At 38.4% G+C, this 22,264-nt stretch overlaps 1 protein-coding gene across 2 annotated transcripts in view; it reads left to right on the top strand.

Annotated features, from left to right (window-relative positions):
• PTPRO (protein tyrosine phosphatase receptor type O) overlaps positions 1 to 22,264 on the top strand; it is a 151,418-nt gene that overhangs the window by 87,117 nt on the left and 42,037 nt on the right. For both annotated transcript variants that reach the window (XM_057427950.1, XM_057427949.1), the window contains exons 3-8: positions 8,552 to 8,710; positions 10,755 to 10,907; positions 12,633 to 13,079; positions 14,087 to 14,248; positions 16,958 to 17,157; positions 20,267 to 20,387. In XM_057427950.1, coding sequence (XP_057283933.1) covers positions 8,552 to 8,710; positions 10,755 to 10,907; positions 12,633 to 13,079; positions 14,087 to 14,248; positions 16,958 to 17,157; positions 20,267 to 20,387 — 1,242 coding nt within the window. The remainder of the gene's footprint in view (positions 1 to 8,551; positions 8,711 to 10,754; positions 10,908 to 12,632; positions 13,080 to 14,086; positions 14,249 to 16,957; positions 17,158 to 20,266; positions 20,388 to 22,264) is intronic.

The following is a 22,264-nucleotide window of genomic DNA, read 5'->3' as shown; positions in this document are numbered from 1 at the left end:
TGTTTTCAGTAGGTCATCCTTCTGTGTAGGATTAATCCCTGCATGAGAACAGTAGGGAAGAGGTGTTGAGAAGGCTTGTGAGTGAAAATTCACAAAGTCTGAGCAAGAAGAAAGGCATGGGTGTGGGTTTCTCCCAGCTTGACCTTTCCTGAACAGTGACCAGAGGTTTAACATACTGAGACAAATATGATGGATGAATCTCCTTTCCAAATGTTCATCCTAAACCCTTTGAACCAAGAGTTCCAAAAACCTAGTAAAAGACAAAAAGTGTTGACTAACATTTCAATCTAAGCACTCCTGTTACATGGTGAGATATATTCTGGTTTAAATGCTATAAAATGTTCTTTGGTTGCTAATGTATTGAAGCAGTACTAAACTTGGAAAGCAGATGCTAGTCACCAAAAACATGTTTCTGTCAGTACAGCTGAAGGTTTTTTGCGTGGAGATCATAACTGTAGTAATCTGTGTCTTACTACCTCCATGTGTATCAATCCTGGGGGAGAAGTGTGATTTTGTTTGCTTTGTCATCATGTGAAGCACCACAGATTTCTGAGTGATGTCTGCTGTATTTCTGGCTTGACTGTTGCTCCAGAACTGCTTCCATGTGCCACCCTGAAAACAATTTGTAAAATATAAAATGATTTCTTTGCCTGAAGACAGATTTAAGAAAAGACAGGAAAAAAATATTTGGATGGAGAAAACCAATTTCAAGGTGTTTCTGTTTTTTTTTTTCTATAGACAGTTTTAGTTAGCTTGCAGATGAGGAATGGCCATGATTTTGTGTACTTACATTAGTCTGCCAGTGAGAAACTGCCATCCACTGTAGTAATATTCAAAGCATATTACAGTAGTTTCATAGGTTACCGAGTGAGGCGTTTGAAACTTTGCAGTAACCAGATTTTGCGTAATCTGTACATTGTTCAGCCTTCCCTTGTGTTCTCAAGTTGTGCCCTGATGAGGACAACCATGAAGCTATCTATGGGAAAAGTATGGTGGTGTTGGGTAACGCAAGTTTTTCATAAGGCATATGTGCAAGAACATCTATGTGTAGTGAACAATTTTAGGGTTCAAAGGCAGTCTGAATTTCCTTTTCTTTGACTGCTTTAACCTTGCAGACAATGTAGTAATTTTAATCCAATTTCCTATTTATGGTTTGTTTATTTTCTTAAAAGAAAATAATGGAAACATCAGGTATAATCGACTGGGAAAAAAAAATGCTTCACTATGCATTTCTAGTGGGTTTTGCATGCTGCACTTGCAGTTGTGCTTCAGGGCTCATTGCTGTTTGCTTTCCAGAGCCCACAAGGGTCAGTGGTAGCCTGGGAAGGTGTGATCCAGTGTGGCTGATGGAACACACGGACTTCTTTGCAGGGGATCTCTGAAGGAAGAAGGGAACCAGTGTCGCTCAGCCCACCAAGGCCAGCTCCAGACTTCCTATTTCTGGCTCAGGGGGGTTCCACAAGGTGTTCCTGAAAGAGTGTGAGGCTGATGGCTCCAAGGGGCATATCCCATGTCACTTTCCCTCCTCCAAGACTTGACAGTGTTCTTTCTGATGTAAAGCAGCCCACCCCTTTTCACCACCTGTTTTATTGTGAGTGTGTGGGCAGCATCCTAGGGTTTTCTGCTATGGCCTCTGCTGCTCACCTACAGCTTGGAAGGACCAGTGATTTGGCAGTTGGACAGCACTGCTTGAGTAACTCATGTAACAAAAAACAGAGCAGTGAATTTCACTAATTTTGTCTCAGCAGAAAGACAACCAGGTTTATGGAAAAGAAGGAGCATTCCTGTGGGCAGCACTGAAGGATGCAGTAGTGAACAGTGAAAGTGTGATGTAAATTCTGGACTTCTCGAGGGAAAGGGCCAGATCTCCTTCCATGTATTTTCTGCCAGGCAGACTGAGGATTGCTAACTCTCTTGTAGCAGCCTCAGTTACTAACATAGCTCATCTTTGGAGCACAAGGCTGCAGGAATGAAAGTAAATTTGGAATGAAAAGACAGTGTGGCAGGCTGGTCTTTTTAAGATACACTTAAATATGTTGCTTTTGAGAAGAGATTTTAAAGCTCATGTAGTGACCACTGGGTTCTCCTACAAAACTGCATAATAGTTGGTTTCCCCCCCCCCCCCCTTTTTTTTTTAATTTTTCCTTTTATTGTTATTGTTCACTCCCTGTTTTACATCATTTTCTGACTATTAATTAACTTGATTTTTGTGGCAGACAATAATTAGGAGAAATTTTCTTCACACCATATGCTCTCACTGCCTGTTTAACATGCTTAGTTTATTTTAACCATGAAAAGACATATAACTATCTAAGTTACTCCACCTATATTTTACATGTGAAAATATGGCACATTGCAACTAACTTCCAGGACCAAATTAATTCTTATTCTAATTTCATTGGTATCAGGAGAGATTTAAAGTGGCAGATTAGCCCCATTCATTAGACTGACACAAAATAAATCAATTGGGATAGCCAGTGATGCCATTGTGATTATTCCCAAGGCTATACTTTGATATTTCACAAGTACAGTTTCCTGGGATCTTCTGATTTCTAAAAAGGAGACCATGAAGGGAGATGTAGTCTTGCAGCTTGGCCATATCCTGGAGATCTGAGTTTCGCATAAACATTGTGTATCCGAATTATGTATGTCAAAATGAGAGCATGGTCCTTTAAAGACATTGTCTACTTAGAAATTCAGTAAGAGTCATGAAAGACTTCTGCTTTCCAATGGTATATCTTGATGACGTTTCCTTTCTGCTATTCACATCACTCAGCAATGTGCTGCTTCTCAGCATATTTGCAAGACAAAGGTATGTCTCTTCACAGGTTGAAACTTCATCCAGTTTGAGTCAGAGAAGACTTTGTTTTACCCCTCAGAGATTTCTCTGCAGAAAAAAAGATTCTTCAACAGAAAGATGATTTAGAAGTTAAGGAAATATATATTTAATACACATATGCATATATAATTATGTGCAAATATAGACATAAATACAAGTGTGATAAATATGTACATATAAAATTTAAAAAACTTAACATTATATAAGTATAAAAATATGCATGTCTGTATGCTACATTTGAGGTTTTCATTATTAATTTGGGCCTTCTCTACAAGACCTGACAGTTTATTTTCTGCTTATCTCTGATTGGAATCATTTAAGGGCTTTCTCATACTACTCAAAGCACCACAAACTATAGCATTTTCTTGTTTAGTCCAGATTGTTGTAATGCAAAGTGTGAACTATTTGTTGCAATATTTCTTCTCAAAGGCCAAGGGTTTTGTCAACTTGAGCACAGCCCACATCCTTGCATTGCTTCCTGAGCAGGGGTGATAGGATAAGATGAACAGGGTGCATTCAACTCTTAGATAGGAAGCCTGTAAAATAGGATTTGAGCACAAAATAGTTCTCTTTCTTCTGATTCTGAAGCAAAGCTGTGCTCAGCAAATGGGGCTCAGTATTTCACTGAAGGAGAAAAACCGAAACCCTGACCACTCAGTTGTAAAGATCCCTGTGATGGTTTCACAACAATAGGTGTATGAATCTCACCATCCTGGCCAGATTCCTGTGAATGCAATTGTATTGTGCCTATCAAAATTACCTTTCTTCCAGCTTTCAGTCTGGATAAGGTTAGAAGTACTTCTGGTATCTAACATGATTACTTCAAGCCTGCTTTCTTCTGCTCTTCTGGTTTTGGCTTTTCAATGGGAGTGAAGAAACTCTAGAATTTATATAATTAATTTAGTGTTTTGTAATATTTGAAAGAAAGTTCCACTTTATTACTAATAAGTTTTACATAGTTTATGAGAGAAATAAAGAGCACGGATGTAAACAATGACTAAAATTCTCACTCATCCTCCATTTTCCCATAGAATCGTAGAATCATAGAATCGTTAGGGTTGGAAAGGACCTTAAGATCATCTAGTTCCAACCCCTCCTCCGTGGGCAGGGACACCTTTACGCTAAACCATATCACCCAAGGCCTTGTCCAACCTGGTCTTGAACACTGCCAGGGATGGAGCATTCACAACCTCCCTGGGCAACCCATTCCAGTGCCTCACCACCCTAACAGGGAAGAATTTCCTCTTTATATGCAATCTTGAAGCCTTGTTTTATTCCCAGGTTGACTCTTACCTTTACAGCTTTTTAATTATTTTTTTTATTTCCCAAAATTCACTGTAAATTCTTTTTGTTGTGAAGGAAAAAGTGTTTGTTCATTTGAAGGAATGTGGAAAGCAGCGCACTGCAAAGTTATTGTGTGCTTTAGGAAAAATATATCTCTACTGGGAACTGGAGAAATCAAGATCTCAGGATCTCTGAGGGTAATTAAGTGCAGCTCTGCCTGACTTTCATTTTAGCTGATGATTAGGAGTTTTGAGTGGTAAATGTCTCATTCTTTCGAAAGCTTATATTTCCTTATATAAGTCACTGTAAAGTATATTCCCTTTAGGGAGATTTCTGCCTCTGTGACTTCTATGAAAAAATATTCTTCTCAGGAGACCAATGGGCCTACTGCTTGGGACTCTGATCTCTTCTGCACTCAGAAAGTAATTGGCATTAGACATAGTTAATGCTTGGTTGTGTCTGTGCCAGATGCTGCAGGAAGTGATTCAGTAGGTCAGATCCTTTCCTCCAGCTTATTAATGGATCAGAACTGTTGAAGTCAGAGCTTCAAAGGTTTTTTTCCAATGAAATATAAAACTTAAGCCCTTTGTGTTTTTCTTTCTTAAGGGATTACATGGTGCATCTTTAAAAAGGCTGGTTAACAGATTCATTTTTGTTCTTGTGATAACATTACTTTTTATTTTGTATTGTCTTTTTATTTGTCATCTTATGCGAACATCTAGAAAGTGCAGTATATACCATCATTGCTCAGACGCTACTTTCACTTACATTCCCATTTCATAAGCAATAGCACATGGTATCTCTATTGCCTATCATAAACTTGAACATTATGTTCCTAAATTATTAAATAGCAGATTTTTAATCTCAGAAATGGTTGCTTTTTAGCAAGAGAGAAAAAAATCCCTAAAGTTTATAGCATAACAGAACCCCTACTCTGGCTGTGACTTGCTCCCAATATCTATGTAGATACATAAATAGTGTCATCCTGGGGAGAAAATGACATAATTCACTTCTTCATGTGAATACAGGGAATTGCCCATGGCAGTTAGTTCGTGCCATCAGTGGGGCTTTTATTTTTAATTTTTTTGTGAAAGTCGTGATATGAACATAAATCATTAATTTGGGTTTAAGTGTGAGAAGCATGAGAGCTGATCTCAGTTGATCTCCATCCAGTTTCAACCACACATGTGTAATACTACATAGAATCTACCACAGTAATCAATCATTAATCCAATCTGTAGAGTGACCTGATCTACAAATACTAAATACTAAACCAAAATTAATTTGGACTGGAATGTTATTATATGTTATATGTTGTTATATGTTATGAATTATTGTCAACGTACTCTTTTTTTTTTTTTTTTATCCCCTGAATTGCAAATGTTAATGTGTCTGGCACAAACTGATATATTAATAAAGGATTTAGCATCCAGAATTTTCCAGGGCATTTGAGGAAGAAGTTGGCCACATTTATTATGCTATCTTGATGTTTGTATAATGCAAGCTATGTGCTTAATGCAAAATGCTGTAGAATCCAGGAGAAACGAAGAAATTGAGTCTCCCATAAACCGATATAATGGGAAAGCAGTTGCTATAGGAGCAGCAGATTCTGAGACACTAAGAAAAAAGGCAAATTTAGGTCTTGATCCTGCAAGCATGTCTATGTGTGATTAATATAATCTGCCAGTCTAAAAATAAAGAGATTGTACATGAAGAAGTGCCTTAAACATGCTATTAGAGGGACACTGAAATCCTCTGTCCCTTCTGTAATACGAATACAGACATCAACATAGTGCAGAACGTTTATGAAGCTCCATGTTTTCTGAACTATTAGGCTGTTTCTTGAGAACCACTGAAATCTGTGAAAAGCTGGATCCTGACTACTGAAAATGGTAAAATTAAAAAGACCAGACTGTTTATGCTCTAAATTATAAATACAGACAGCGAAGAGTGACATTTTACATATTCTTTAAATTTAATAACCCTAGGAGGAGTTAGTAAGTGAAAAACAGAACATGAGTTTTTTATCTGCTGAGTGTCCTTTTAATTTCACAGTGTGCAAATAGCTTTTGATGTGAAGATTTGGTGCCGAAGGAAGTAAGATAATGGAAGAATCTCTAAATTGCATTATATCACTCATGCTACTCTGCTAATATCAGCCATGAGCAAGGAGAGGATAGTAAGCAGAAGATAACAAGAAAGAGAGTCTGTGGTGATTACTGCTTAATTTAATTATTGGTTAATTAAATCAAAGCATCAGGAGGAAAAATCATTTGGATTAAAAATGAGTATAACTTCTATCCTTTATTTGATTTGTTGTAGGAAGGAACAAATGGGATAAGTTAATCACTGCATGAGAAAGTTTCAGTAATTCTTTCAGAAATAAGGAGACCTCAGATGTGAATGAGATAGCAGAAGAAAGCCCAGGGCACACCCGCTAACATGAAAGATGAGTGCATGTTAGCGTTGTGCTAGTTAGAGATTGTTATTGACATTTAAACTACTATCGTGTGCTGTGTGAGCTGTGATATGAACCCTCTGGTCATGTGGATAGTCAGATGAACAATTTATTTCAGAATAAGCAATGGGAAGAGCCTCAGAGAAAAGAAGAGGGTAGGCTTTGTTTCCTGTGATCTGCTTTACTCTTATTTATTTCTAGGCTGTCACAAATTGTCAGCAAAATTTTCACAGTCCCCATCACTGAAGTGCCTGTACTATCTGTGAGATCAGGAGTTTCTATCTGTAGGTAGTTAACATACAGATATATAGAGATTTATCTAATGAAGCTAATGAAGTGTCTTTGCCATGAGAGCTAGTTTAAGAATCCTACAGTGTTGCATTCACATGCTCTTACAAAATTAAAAATGATAATATGACTTCTTAAACCTGGGGAAAGATTGTTTGCATCTGTGGTTTTTGTTCTTAGTTCTGTTTTCTTCTGCATGTTTCATCATATCTGGAAACTTAGTACTGTGGTGAAAATACTGTGCTGATAACTGGATTTAATTTTTGCTTCCACTACAGTCTTGCTTTTCCATCTTTGATTAATCTCTTCCACCTTCTGTGGGATAATCCCACCTTTGAAACTGACACCAGTCTTCCCTTTAATCTATTCTTTCTCTTGCCTGTTGTAACTGTATGCTTTTCAGGGAAAAATATTTGATTAGTTTTTCTCCAAGACCTACCACAGCAAAACTGTGAACTCAAATGTGTCCTCTGAGGCCATGCTAATCAACAGCCTGAATTTTTCAACTGTTCCCTACAGTGTGTGAGAACTAAATCAACACGATAATACTTACAAGGATTTAGGTATAATTATTGAGGGTGTTGTGCATTAACTATCTCTGTTAAAATATGTTAGTATGACAAATTTCAACTGCCACTGTAATCTTGTTTTGAATATGTGCTTGGCCCTCTTAACCTATGTATAATTGGATTGCTATCATTTTTTTCTTGCTGAGAAGAGCATCGAGCAAAAAGGGTATTTTTTCATTGTTGTTTTCTGTGCACAAAGGAGGATGAATGAAACTGAGACACTCTTATTGTTATCAGCAATCAGACTCCCAGCTGCAGTGAATTGGCACTGCTTTCCTTAGGTGACGGAGCTACACTGGTCTAGGTGCCACATTGCAGGACACAGAGTATTTCTTTTTGTAGCCCACCTGGCTCGGAGTTCAGAGCACTAGATCAGCAGTTTGTCACTAAGCTGTTTTCTGTGCACAGGTTTACACCCCCCCCCCCCCCACCTTTGCCCTCCAGTAAACCACTTTATTTTTCTGTATCTCAGTCCTTCATCTGTAAAATAATGGTGATGGTACTGCTATAGTTTGTAGAAGTTTGATGTGGATAAATACACTGAAGACAGTGGCCCTCCCAAAAAATGGTAGGAACAGGGAATGTGTAATTACGTGAAATGAATGTATATCAAAATAGAAAATCTTCATCCAAGTAGTTTCCTTTGGGCATTATGCTGGTAAGCTTCTCATCTAATCTTAAAAGTTCACATTTATGCCAAACTTATGAGCAATTTCATGTGTTTTGATATTATTGTCTGGACACTTTTACATGATTGGCAAGGATTAAAGGTGAAAATCTTTCTGGGATGACAACTGTGAGTGCTTAAGTAATAACTGTTATTTCAATCTTATTTTTGTGGCAAATAAGGATTTTTTTCTGTTAAAGTATAAGCATAAAAAACAATTATTGATGGGGGCACACATAAATGTTGGCTTTGACAATGGCCCAAGAAGCTTTTGTCCCGGACCTCTGTGAAACGCCACATATCAAGTGGTAGATTTGAGTGCCTGTGCCGTACCTAGCAAAACCATTTGTTTCGTTGCATTGATGATGGTATGTGTGTGAAGAACTCAGTTTGCCTATTAATCTGCTCCTTTCTTCCTTTTTTCCTTTTATTTGTATATCCTTTAGAACCCCTTCCTGTGAGCAGTGTTTCTATCTATGATTACAAACCATCTCCAGAAACAGGAGTGTTGTTTGAAATTCAGTACCCAGAGAAGTACAATGTTTTTACCAGGGTAAATATAAGCTATTGGGAAGGAAAAGACTACCGAACAATGCTGTACAAAGGTAGGAGGAAACTATTCCACTATACCTTAATGATAACTCTGCCAGAAACATTTTGAATTGTGGTCTTAGGTGTAGTTTTGACATGTATGAGTTAAAAAGATTTATATTTTTTGTTGTGTGTCAGATTATATAGTATCATGAAGGAAAGGAGGAGTCTTTGAATTGAACTGGTGGTTCACTTTGGATATCAGCCTGCTTCCCATTCTAGTTCTAGTGATTCTTCTTTTCTTTTGGATATTAGAGGAAGACTGGGTGGTCCAGATTTTTTTAATCAGTTCTGAAATCAACCTGGGAAGGGATCCCCAGTTCCTGATGCGCTAAAACCCCAAAAGCTTTCTACCTTTTTTTCTTTTCCTTGTCTTTCCTTGTCTTTCCTTGTCTTTCCTTGTCTTTCCTTGTCTTTCCTTGTCTTTCCTTGTCTTTCCTTGTCTTTCCTTGTCTTTCCTTGTCTTTCCTTGTCTTTCCTTGTCTTTTAAGCTTCCCTGCTGCTGTACAATCCAAAACAAAAGTTAAAAGGAAAGAAATACAAAACTCAGTAGGAAAGAGGGAGATACATTTTTACTTCCTAAAGATGCTTGTTGAAATCCCTAGATAACATGTGTCAGTTGAAAGCATAAAACATGCTTCCCAGTCTCTTCCCTCTGGCCAAGATGTCATTTTTGGTGAATAGCTGATAGGAGAGCTCTGGGATGCCCCACAGATGGGAAACCCATTCAATATACCTGATTCCTGGCACAGAATTTAAACCTGGTAATTCTGTATCACCGTAGAGTGACACAGGACTAATAGTACTCTGCTGTATAGTACTGTATATTACTGTAGTATTCAGCATTGTCCCTGAGCTAATAAACCCTGCTGCATATTATCATTTTCAATTTTATTAGAATAATGTAATCAGGGGCTAACAATCTAGACAGTCAGTCTAAACAATTTATCTAAGTAATCTAACAAAAGCAAATTCTGATTTTGATTTTTATTTTTTTTATAACTCCCTTTTGCCCTGCAATGTAGCTTAAGCATAACATCTGTCTCAGAAATGTAAATTGGACTGTCCTATGGAAACCATCCTGAGGACTGAGAAAGGCACCTGCATACTCTGTGGGCCCTGAAGAGCAGGTGGTTTAACACTGCATAGTGGCAGTAAAATTCTTTGAGTAATCGAGTAGGTGCTGTATTGAATTTTAGGCACTGAGCTAAGGCTCCCAAAGTCTAGTCACTGTAAGCTCTCTTTAAAGTCAGTAGAGGGAGATAGACACTTCCAGATGGAGGTCAGAAGATTTTTGAGTGTATTTGCTTCAAAACAGAGTGGGGCTAGAAATCACATTTTTTCAATGCTGTGAGGTGCCAGAAGTTAGAAAGGGTGATTCTGAATCGCAGCACAGAATATAGATAACCTCTTTCTGGAGAACAAAGGAATATCAGCAGTAATTTTTGCCTTCTACAGCTAATACATGGTTCCAAGGGCTGTAATGCTGCAGCTGCTGATAAATAAAAAAGTCAGCCAGGTTTAAGAAATTCACTAAACAACTTGCACACTCATTCCTATAGCCAAATAGCCTGAAGCAACTTCTCACGTGTACTGGTGGTGGATATGAGCTCCAGACTCAGAACTGTGGCTTGCACTCACTTGCATGCTAGAGGGTCCTTTGAACAACCTACCATGAATGTTATACCTCAGTCAGCAAAAGACCAAGGAGGCTTCTGCGTGCAGCAGTTAAAGGTCTGCAGAAACTGTCAGATGCTCTTTGAGATGTTTAGTGTCATGTGGAACAGGTTGCCAGATTCAGTTCCTTTTCCTGTGAAAAGCAGTTCATGTTTCTTGTGCTGGGCTTTTTTATTTTTTATTTAGCAAAGTGGCTTTGATGCCAGGAAAAACATTGGCAGACTGAATTATCAGAATTTCATGTCTCAGACCAGGCTGAGCAATGTTTAAACATCTGAAACACTGCCAGTTCAGCATGTGCAGTTGCATTACCAGAAAGTGAACTTTTGTTGCATTTTCCTTTTTTCTAACTTTCTTCTTTTCTTTTAAAACTTTCTGCAGATTTCTTTAAAGGTAAAACAGTTTTCAATCACTGGCTACCAGGTATATGCTACAGTAACATCACATTTCAGTTGGTATCAGAAGCAACCTTCAACAAAAGCACACTGGTGGAATACAGTGGAGTACAGCATGAGCCCAAACAGCACAGAACAGGTGAAGAAAATTATTATGCACCATTTGCTCCTAGTCTGTATGATTGCCCTCCGCTGTGGGGAGGGGATTGACCCCAGAGGAGAGTCTGAGTGGGAGCAGTCCTGGAAGCTGCTCCTGCCCAGGAGCATGGGAGGGGGATTCTGAGGCTAGCACATAGGGTTATGTGTCCAATGCAGTGCAAAGGGAAATTTAGATGAGAATTTATATGAAGCTATAAAGCTTTCTTCTTAGAAAATAAATTCTGCTTCACATGACCTAGGCCTTGTGCTAGGAATTAATTTTTAAGCCACAGTAGTAGCTGCACTGAGCATACTATTGATCTATCTATATTGGTCTGTCTCTTTGCACAGTGAATCATAGCCAAACTGTTGGAGAAGGCCTTCCTTACTGTGCAGTCTTCTATTATGGAGAGAAATGTCATAGTCACCCCACTTGGCAGCCAGTTTGTGCCCTGAAGCATGACTTTTTAATTTCCAAGACAGCAATGTTGCAAAGGCTGAAAATTACATTTGTTCAGGGTCCAGAACTAATTTAATTTGGTCCTGGGACAGTGCCCAAAACTTTTTTATTAATCTGTTGGACCACAGACATTTTCCAGGGTCCAAAGTGAAATGAACTGGTGGTAAAATAAAAAAAAAACAATCTTCAGATGAATAAACTGATGTTGGTCCATTCATTGCCGTGGACAAACCAAAGTCAACTGATGCCAGCTGAGTTCTGTTCTGAGAATCTTAAATATAGTTATCAAGATATTGAACCATAAGAATACAACCAACAGGACTCTACTTTGCTTTCCTGCTGCACTCACATCCCTCATTCTTCGCATGAGGAATCGTAGTGTCTGATTTTGTATTAGTGGCCGTGGCCAAGACAGGGGAGGTAAGCAGATTAGTGTGGTGTAAAGTGCCATTTTGAAAGGTGCCAGTCAAAATTATTTGCAAAGGCTATTCGCACTTATCATATATAAGGGCAGACAGACAAGCAGTTACAGTGAGGAAGACAAAATGCTGTGTGTTACCCTCCTGGTATAAGTTGAAGTACCTTCTTTGCATGCCAGAATCTTGTCTTCTGGTGAGCCAAATCTTAAAATCAAACCTTCACAGATATGAAAATCTAAACTGATGTTTAATGGTTGTGAAAAGATGATGCTAAAAGCATATGAAAAGGCCTACAGTAACATGAAGGTCATACTTTTTAAATATGCCATGTATTAGTTTTGAATATGCCATGTATTAGTTTTGAATATATTTTTCAATTCATTTCCACAGAAGTATTTTTTTCCATGATCAAGGTCTTTCTGGAAAGCATAATAAAATATATGAAAATCCATTCTTACAAATTCACACTTGAGTAGCCTTGCTGCTGTAATAGCACTGAAGTCTGATTGACTGTGATTTCATATCTGCTTTTATTCCTGTTATTCTTGAATCATGATTTTCCTGTGAATTTACACTCATCTTGATGGTACTAGAATCACTTCTTCTATAAGTATATGTAAGAGAAGGGAGAATCTTAATATGAAGAAGTTATTTCAAAATCGTAGAATCATAGAATAATTAGGGTTGGAAAGGACCTCAAGATCATCCAGTTCCAGACCCCCTGCCATGGGCAGGGACATATCTCTAGATGCATTGTTTTTCTGAAACAGTATTCCTCTTGGAATTAACACTTCTAAAGGTGCACAGAACATACCTATTAAAAGACTAACCCTTGCTTCTCTTTTAGTTCCTTACCCACCTCGAAACATTTCTGTTCAGATTGTACCAATCAACAGAAATAACTGGGAAGAGCACAGTGGGAATTTTGCAGAAGAATCATTCATGGGGCCACAAGAGATCATGAAGAAAGAAAAACATAGCCATTTTTCTGACAACCCACCTGAAATTCCAGCAGTGAACACAACTGCAGCCTCAGCTGTCTACCGTCATAACAGCACTGAGTATGAAACCACATCACAGCCGTACTGGTGGTCTAATGAAGCTGAGTCATCAGAGGGTGAAGAGGAGTTTGTCAATGCAGTTTCCAGTGATTACGAGGCCAGTGATGTCAACACATCTGGAAAACTGAATCCAGAGACCCCTTCCTTCCTTCCTGTACAAATGGTGGTGACCTGGTTACCACCAAAGCCGCCTACTGCGTTTGATGGTTTCCATATCAATATTGAAAGGGAAGGTAAACCAGAGCCTTATAGCCTTTTCATACTTATTTTTTGTAATTCCATTGGTGGTTGTCCCCACTACAGATTATTAACTAGTACTGTGCTTCAGAGGGCTTTGTTAGATCTCCTGTATTTCTTCAGAAATTTCTTGCACTGAGTAGCATCTGGTTCTGGCTGTGCATCATAAAAGTCAGGGAGGAGGGGTAAATTGCATTTCGCAATTCTCTTTTGTTAAACGAGATTTATACTGTTGTACATATTGCTACACTGTTTACACTGCAGTTATCATAAATCCATTCTGGTATTGGAGAAAGGAGGTGAGGTGACAGAAATTTGAGGAACAGAAGGCACATTATACCATGTAGTTTTGCCTGCCACTGAGAGAGGTTCTCAGAGGGACCTGGACTGGAAGGGGCATGCAGAAAAGATTCAGATTAATGCTTGTCTTGGAGGACTGCTACCAAACATATTCCTTAGGCAACAAGGAAGCTTTGGTAGAGATCAGGGAGATTTTTCAAGTGATGAAGCTACAGGAAAATCACCACGTTGCTTAAACGTTTTCTGCTTTAAAATCTATTTTATCCAAATTAATTTTATTTCCTCACAAGCAGTTTTGATAAGCCTTCCCACCCTGAGGGCAAATACTGGTTTTGGTTTGTTGTTTTTTTTTTTCAGAATAAGAATGCAATGGATTAGATAGAAAATTGGAAGCTCCTTTTCTTTCATGTCATGCTGTTTTTCACTTGCACAGTCATGGCAACCCAATTTTATCATCCCTTCTATGGAATGAAAATTTGGCTTGGGTTTATTGTTCCTTTACACCTATACTGCAACCTTGGTCATTAATTACTCTTGTGGTGGTGGCAGGAAATAAAACTACCCACATAAATCCAGTCCTTTTGGATACCTTTTAATCCCTCAGCAGAAACAGCATTAGCATTTCCGATATAAATCATTTTCTCAGCGGCTGAAGCCTTTCAAGTTTCAATTAATCCATACTTCTTTTTCCTCCCTGATTTAGAGAACTTCACGGAATTTTTGACAGTAAGTGAGGACACTCACAAATTTGTTGCTGAACTGAAAGAACCAGGAAAATATAAGTTGTCGGTAACAACATTTAGCTCCTCTGGCTCTTGTGAAGTTCGGGGAAGTCAATTATCAAAAACACTTAGCTTTTATATCAGTAAGTATTTCAACAAATCTGTCTTTTTCTCCCAGACCAATATAACTTTAAGGTTATATATATATAATATAATGTTAGAGTTTGCCCACTGTGGCAGCTATGGCATCTGCTGCAGGATCAGAAGAGTCTAGTCGTCTGGAATTACCTGTGCCAGAGAAGGAAATATAATGCAAATATGTTATATGTTATATCTTCCCTGGATGGGCCTTCATTGTGCTGTCTTGGCAGAGCTAAGAACTGAAAGCAGGTGACGTATTTGATAGTCATTGCCCAGTGTACAGAAGTGAAGCGGCTCACTGAAACAAGTTTCCCCCCCTTGCATCTTTCAAAGAGAGGATTTAATTCAGAGAATTAAAGCAGTGGTTGTAGACATTCTTGAAAATACTTAATTTCTTTACTCCTGGAGGCTCTTTGTACCGGGTTAGGGATGAAGGGTATCTCAGGCTGAGAGTGTGAGAACTGCACAATTAAACACTGAACTCTGAAATTAGATGGTCTCTGAGAGAACACAGAGCATATCTACTGTAATTTTACAATAGATGACATAGTTCAGCCTGCTGAATTCAGAGGAGAAAAAGTAATTTATTTCCCTGTAGGATCCCAGGGTTTCTTAACTGAAGATTTAGTAAAAGACAAAACAAGAAGACACTATTGTGTAAACTAATATCATGACTGACAATTAGATCAGCAAGTAAGGCAGGTGTTGGTGAATTCAGATTGTTGTCCTTCTGGTGGCTGTCATCACCTCTGTACCTTTTCTACAAAAGGAAGTAGATATAGCCTGCAAAGTGCCCATGCAATGAGAACATGGGAATACTTGCAACACTACACAATTTTATGTGTGGGAAGATGGTGTCTCCCCCAGTTCATGAATGTTGTAACAAGACACAGGAGCTAAAGCTGGCAGAAACGTTCATATTTATAAGAAAATTTACTCAAGTACTTAATTACGTTTCTAATAAAAACCTTGTCTTTAGAAGCTCATAACATTTACAAATACTAACTATTTAGGCTTAAATTCCTCATAATGCTTGACTGCATGTAACTGAATTCCACTATCTTGCCTATTTTTTAACTTTATAAGTGAAAGAAATGGTACTCAGAAAACAAAGAGAAAGGAGGAAACACAAGAGGAAGGGCCTCTTCTGTTGTAATTTCACTGTCTTTGGTTTTCTTTAGAAATAGTTATTAGACAGCTTCATTATGTGGAAAGCATTAAAATATATGAAAGTATTCAAGTATAACAAATAAATTATGCAGCATTGCTATTAATGCCAAATGTTATTCCATTTCCATTAAGCAATATGCAATACAGTGTCTCCATGAAGTCTACTCACTGGGGACAGACATGAGAGAAATGAGAAAATGTTAATCCAAAGTATGGGTGCATAGATTGCTAGAATATGTATTAAGATGTTATGGGCATGTAATGAATATTTTTATTTTACATGTAACACATTGAGAACATTTGTTTTGGGGGGTTTTGTCAGTTAGTTTTGCAGTCTTTCCGAACCACTTGAGGATTCTTGGCAATTGTCATATTTATTCTTTCAAATGCAAAATCCCTAGTATTTAGATAGATATTATACATATTCCTGGTAGTATGCCAAATCTGAGACATGCACAAGTCCTCTTAAGGTGAAATTGCTTTTCCATATTTCTTTATGAACCTAATCAAGCAGGCTTTTTGTATAGGGACTACAGCTTAGGTTTGTGACATGAAATAGCTCAGTTCCCTTAATGCCAATGCTGAAACAAATTATGAATGGTAAGAACGGCACATAAAGCATTTGTTCCAGAGACTAATCTAATGATCGAGTTCCTCTTTTAGATGAGTAGGTGTGGGCCTGCTGTTATGACTCTCGCTCATAGCTTCAGCCTTATCTTATCCTTGTAGCACTCTGTTAGTGAAACATCCTGTCAAATTATTGGCTTGTATTACACAACATTTATACTGCATCCATATAGCAGTATAGCTTGTCAAATACTGTAGGCTGATCTCACTGGCATTTATTTTATTTTTCTCAATAAATGTAAAGAACCATTAGAATTATGTAAAGGAAGGAATGTCAAGGAGAGAGAGCTGTCACATCACTTCAAAGTGACAAGAAAAGCTGATAATTTTCATGAAATCTGAAATTTTGACCAAGTCTAGCTGACGTTATCTTTCAAAATGTTGTTTTATCTACATTTAAACCTGTGTTCCCTACCAAGTCCTTCAGAAAGTCCGATGAACAATGAGATTCTTCACCGTGGTAACCTCTGTGAACTTGATTTTCACGCTTCAAGGCTGTAGTACAGTTGGAGGGTATGGCAGTATGTGGAGAGGTGAAAAATTTTATGTGCTTATCCTTTAATATTTGTCAATTATCTGTATGCGGTTGGATGTCACAGCTTTTAAACACTATCTTGGAGCAAATCTGGTATTTCTGGGTGGTTTCTTGTATGCAATAGAGAATACTGCAATCTGAATTTTTGAACAGTGACATTTTTCTCGTCATCTCCTCTGCTACAGGTGAAATAGCACCAGCCATAAGCTGTTTCCCACTGGCTGCCTTCTTCACTGCCTGACAGCGGTGCAGATGAACAAGTGTCAGTCCAGCCTCCTTCACTAGTAGCAAATGATCCCATGAAAGAAGGATGTTTTGACGTATATGCCTCAAATGCGTAGAGTGGCTTGCTCACATTTTCTTCTGGGACATGTCCCAGGCCCCACAGGTGAATGGATAGAAGAGCTCACTGAGAAGCCCCAGCACGTGACCGTGAAGGTGCTAAGCTCCACTACTGCCCTGACATCCTGGACAGCATCGCGAGAAAGCGGAAGCAACAGCACCATCGTGTCTGTGGTTTCTCTGACCTGTCAGAAACAAAAGGAAAGTCAAAGGCTTGAAAAACACTACTGTACTGAGGTAAGGGATGGAAGCTGGAGCCTTTTCAAACACAGGAAAAAATTGCTAATGATTCTGCTGTTTGGGATCATCATGCCTAAGGGCCCTTTTGGGATCAGGGCTGCAGAGCACAGTGGTAGCTGCTCCCTGCTGCAGTCTAAAGGGACACAGCTGCTACAAAGTGTAGGGGAGAGCACAGCATCTGGGAACTAATGAGTGTAGTAAAACATAGTAGTGTTAAGATTGTATTTCTGTTAGACTTACATAGCCAGTCCTTTGTCCGAGCTTGTGAATTACATTGTACCTTTTGAGACACTTTCATGGCAGCAGGCAAAATGTTGCCATAACAGAATCATAGAATCATCAATTCCCAGGTTGGAAGACACCTCAAGGGTTATCTGGTCCAAGCTTTCTTGTCAAAACCATAGTTTAGACAAGATGTCCCAGCACCCTGTCCAGCTGAATCTTAAAAGTACCCAGCCTTGAGGAACACACCTCTTCCCTGGGGATTATTCCAATGGCTGTCATGTGAAAAATTTTCCTTGTGTCCAACCAGAATCTACCTGGGAGTAACTTGTACCTACTAATGCCTCATCTTTTCCGTGTGACTTCTTGTAAAAAGGGAATCTCCATCTTCTTTGTAACCACCCTTTGAATACTGTAACATGATGATAAAGTGTCCCCCAAGCCTTCTTTTCTCAAGGCTGAACAAACCCAGTTCTTTCAGCCTTTCCTCAATTAACAGGCTTCCCAGTCCTTTGGTCATCTTTGTGGCCCTTCTCTGAGCCCTCTCCAGCCTGTCACATCTTTTTTGTATAGAGAGGATCAAAACTGAGCACAGTATTCCAGGTGTGGTCTGGCAAGCACCAAGTAGAGTAGGATAATGACTTCTTTATCTCTGCTGGTGATGCCCTTGTTGATGTAATGCTGCAACCTGTTGGCTTTCTTTGCTTCAGAAGTACACTGTTCAGTCATATTGAGCTTGTCATCCACCAGGAATCCCAAGTCCCTTTCCACAGAGCTGCTTCCCAGCCATATCATAACAACATTTAGGCATCTGCTGTAATCCACTTGTATTAAGCAAAGTGCTCATAGGCATGGTTATAATCAGACTAGCATAAATTCTTTCTTAGATACCTACAGATTAATACGGAATACAAATGAATACAGAAACTCTAAGTTTTCTGGAAGTTTAGAGGTGATCAGAAGTCAGCTTTTCTTTTTATCTGTAAAAAAAAAATGTCAGCACTGGAAAGTAAATGATCATTTAGATCACCTATGATTTGCATGAACAACAGTTTTTTAGGACTGCCATATAGGATGTGTTTATGATGAGCAGTAATCCTGAATCCCCAGATATGGCATTTTTCCATTGGTTGAAACTCTGAGTCAGATGCTGTGGCTATGATGGATTGGTAGCATACAGCTCAACTAGAAAGAGATTTTAGCCCACATCTCAGTTACCTTACCAAGATGCTGATAAGGCCATTACTGAGCAGTGCCACAATTTCTGTCTGTCTCCCTAAATGTGTGTGGTGGAGGAGTCTGCAAATGACCTGCAGTACTGCCCTGCTGCACCCTCAGCTTGTCCATGGGAATGGAAGGAGGCTGCTAACATTTCCAGTAAATCTTCATCTCCTTCAACTCTGTGATTAACCCTGCAAGTTAATAGTACATAGAGTCTGCATCCTTTAAAAATGTCTTTTAAAATGGCTCTTTGTCAAAGTGTCTTCAGTTTTCTTCCAAGAATGGCTGTGAACTTCAACATTTGGAAGTGTCTCTTCATGACAATTTCAGAATTGATTTTTGGAATCATCTTGTAATTTCAGAGTTATTTTCCTTCCACTTATTAAAAGTGCAGTCATTTAATCAGGAAGGAAAACAATGCAGCAGTGATTATAAACCACAGATCACAAGTATATACACATATGATTAAGGTAAATACTACAGGATTCACCTACAATCTCAAAAAATGAGTATCTAAAGCTAATCCTTGAGTAAACAAGATATCTGTAAAAGTAAATGCCTATTTATTGCAAGCAGGTATAAAGTCCTAAATACAGTTGTTTCTTTTTGTCACTACAAATATTTATACCACCTCTAATCAAGTGTTATCACCTTATTATATCTGGAATTCTTAATGGCTGGTTGGTTTGAATTCTCTTTGACAAGCTGAAAAGGGCAAAATTCAGTGCAGACTTTTATCCATTTCGAACATTGTGCACGATTTAAAAGTGAATTTAGATTTCCAAAGCAGCTGTTAAAGAGAAATTCTGTTCCTCACTAAATCTGTGCTGGCACTGATGTATTCACAGGCATTGCAGTAAACCACCAGTGCAAAGGTGGCTGTGATGCAGACTTTGGAAAGTTTGTGAATAAAATGTTAGTAGGAAGTATCAGCCTGCAGCTCTGGAAGGGGTGTCGGCTGTCCTTTCCTTGACGATGTTCTGTGCATTTGCTGTTAGCTGGTTCTTCAGAAGATAAGACTTTTCATATTGTATCAGACCAGGAATCACTTGGTCAGGCATTCTGTCTCCAGCTCAGGCTGAAACTTTGAACAGCAGAAATTTTAATGGTGGTGCTTCAAACGGAAAAGAAAAATCACAATGTCTCTTAGGGTTTTGTGCTGTGCAGGGGAGGTGAGAAAGAGTAATTTCTCTCTGATTTCACCATGCAATCACTTAACACGTGCATTCAGAAGACAGCTTTCCCATAACGCTGCCTTCAGCTCACATAGCTGCAGATGAATCAGATGGCCATTGAAAAGCCTCAGCCTTTTATTGAAAACACATGGTTTTCAATAAAAAAACATGCCTGAATAATATCATCTGAATATGAATAACGTAGCCTAGATATTTCAATAAACTTTGACGGTAGGAGAGAGTTGGTCTGCAGTGTGACAGCTGACTTTATGTAGCAAAGCAAGTGGAATTCTCCAAGTTAAATCATTTATCAAGTCAGTCCTGACCACTTTCACAGTTTTTCCATTTTGGGCTTAATGAACAGAGTTTTAGCAGCTGATGCCAGTGTGTTCACACCTTTTGTAACTGGAGTAGTTCAAGTACAGTCTCAGTATTGTTTTAATTAACTGAGTAAATACTTCATATCCAATGTGTTCTCTTCCTATTAGGTAAATTCAAGCAGCAGCCTCATTGAAAATCTTGTTCCCGGTGCCCAGTACCAAGTTGTGGTTTATTTACGGAAAGGACCGTTGGTTGGACCACCTTCTGATCCCGTTACATTTTCCATTGGTAATCCCTGCATCTGCTGTTTGAAATATGTTCATTTTGGTTTGGTTTTAAATATGTGTAGTATATTCATTAAGTTCTAGAGCCCATGAAGGACTACTGCATTGTCACGTTGGTTATTTTAACTGCAATGAACACTTAGTGGGAATTATTTTCTTATATTGTCTAGCCCATTACTAAGGTGGGGAATATACTCCTTCAGTGGAAGATAGATATTTCACATTTAAATGTTATGTTATTACCAAACCTAACTAGAGGGAGGTTATGGCCAGGTTTCACACAGAGTGCCCCATCTTCACCATTGGACACCTACATATGTCTGCCCTTAGAGTGGTCATGGTCTATGTAATTTATGGTGGGAGCCTCCTTAAAGTGTAGTCAACCTGATCTGTGTTGCATGGAGAGATGTGGGCACTTCCTAAAGGTGATTTGTTACCACTGGCTCATGAAGTATGTGGACTGCTTTTAAGACATTTGTTGCAAGTGTACTTCATGAAGAATGTAAAGTGGCCCCGTCTGAAGGCCACAGTGCTAAGAGTCAGGAGAGCTGGCTGATCTCCTTCATGACCATCACCAACTTAGGCTGTGCATGCCTTGATTTTCTAGAGTTTATCAGTGGATCTTGATTATCTCTGCTTTGAGATTTGAAGAGAACTTTCTGGAACTAAGAGTAACAATATCAAGGATGCAGGTTGCTGCCCCACTGCCTGTAATTCAGGATTCCTCCAGGCTCCTAAATAGTCACTTAGGATAGAATTCAGTATCTTTTAGTTTCAGTATCATTTATTTTGTTAAGGTTACTACTTTAACAAAGTGTATTAAAAAAACAAAGGACAAAGAGATTCGGTGTATAGAATTACACCCACAGAGAAATATTTAATCTGAGTCACCAAGCTTCTCCTTCTGATAAATAGACTGCCTTGTGGGAAAGCAGGTGGCTGACAGTCGGAGATCTTCAATATTTTTCACTCTGCTTCCTTTCTGTGATATAGGAAAGAAAGTGAAACAGAAAAAAAAACAAAGTTAAGCTGTTAAGAATTGAATCCTTAAGTGAAAGCAAATATATGGAGTAGTGAATATGGTGAGACCCTTTCCAGTCTAGGCAATCTCCTAATATATATTCATAAATTGGGTCTAAATAAAACTTTGAAAAAGTATGGTGTATTTCAATAAATGAAAAAATTGTAAAATATATATATAGTATTAAATTCTCTACCATTGGACAAGTTTTTTTTTACTTTTTCATTTTACTTTGTTCAGAAATCTGCAACATTCCATTTTCACTTGAGAAAGTAAAATCATATATTCCCAAAATAAATCAGTTCCTTCATTTTCTCCACTTTTGTGTGGCCTGACATCCATAAAAGCCATAAACTTCAAATGGCAACCAGTTTCTAAACAAAGCATCTCATAAAGGGGATGTTTTTATGCAGAAAAACAACAGTTGTATGAGTTTTCATTTCATAACAGTATATTGAATTTGATGTTAAAATAGTAGAACTGCGAAAGAAACTGTTCTGTGAAATTATCAGTGGTGGATAATGATAAATGAAATGGAAGTAAGATAAAATATACTATTACCAGTATTAAATTCTCCCCCTGTTTATCCTAAGCTTCACTGTCATTGAGTGAATACTAACACTTCAGATAAAGCAAAGATGTGGTAAATGATTTATAAGGGGAAAGGCAGTCATGTGCTAACATGTACTGAAGTCATCTGGATGCTGGTGTTGGTTCTGACCTGGCATGCGACTTCTGGGGCTCTGCAACCCTTGCAAATGTTAGCAAAGTACTTATTTAAGTAGCTTGAGTTAAGTCATGAAGAATAATTGCTTTCTAGACAAGTAAGGGTTGCAGAAGTTGACCCTTATATGACATTT

The sequence above is a fragment of the Pezoporus wallicus genome, unplaced genomic scaffold (assembly GCF_028554395.1).
Source record: "Pezoporus wallicus isolate ANWC-B61680 ecotype Strahan unplaced genomic scaffold, APGP_CSIRO_Pwel_v1 contig_2908, whole genome shotgun sequence".
NCBI classification, from domain to species: domain Eukaryota; kingdom Metazoa; phylum Chordata; class Aves; order Psittaciformes; family Psittacidae; genus Pezoporus; species Pezoporus wallicus.
Note: the sequence above shows the minus strand (reverse complement) of the source record. Positions and strands in the feature narration are given on the sequence as shown.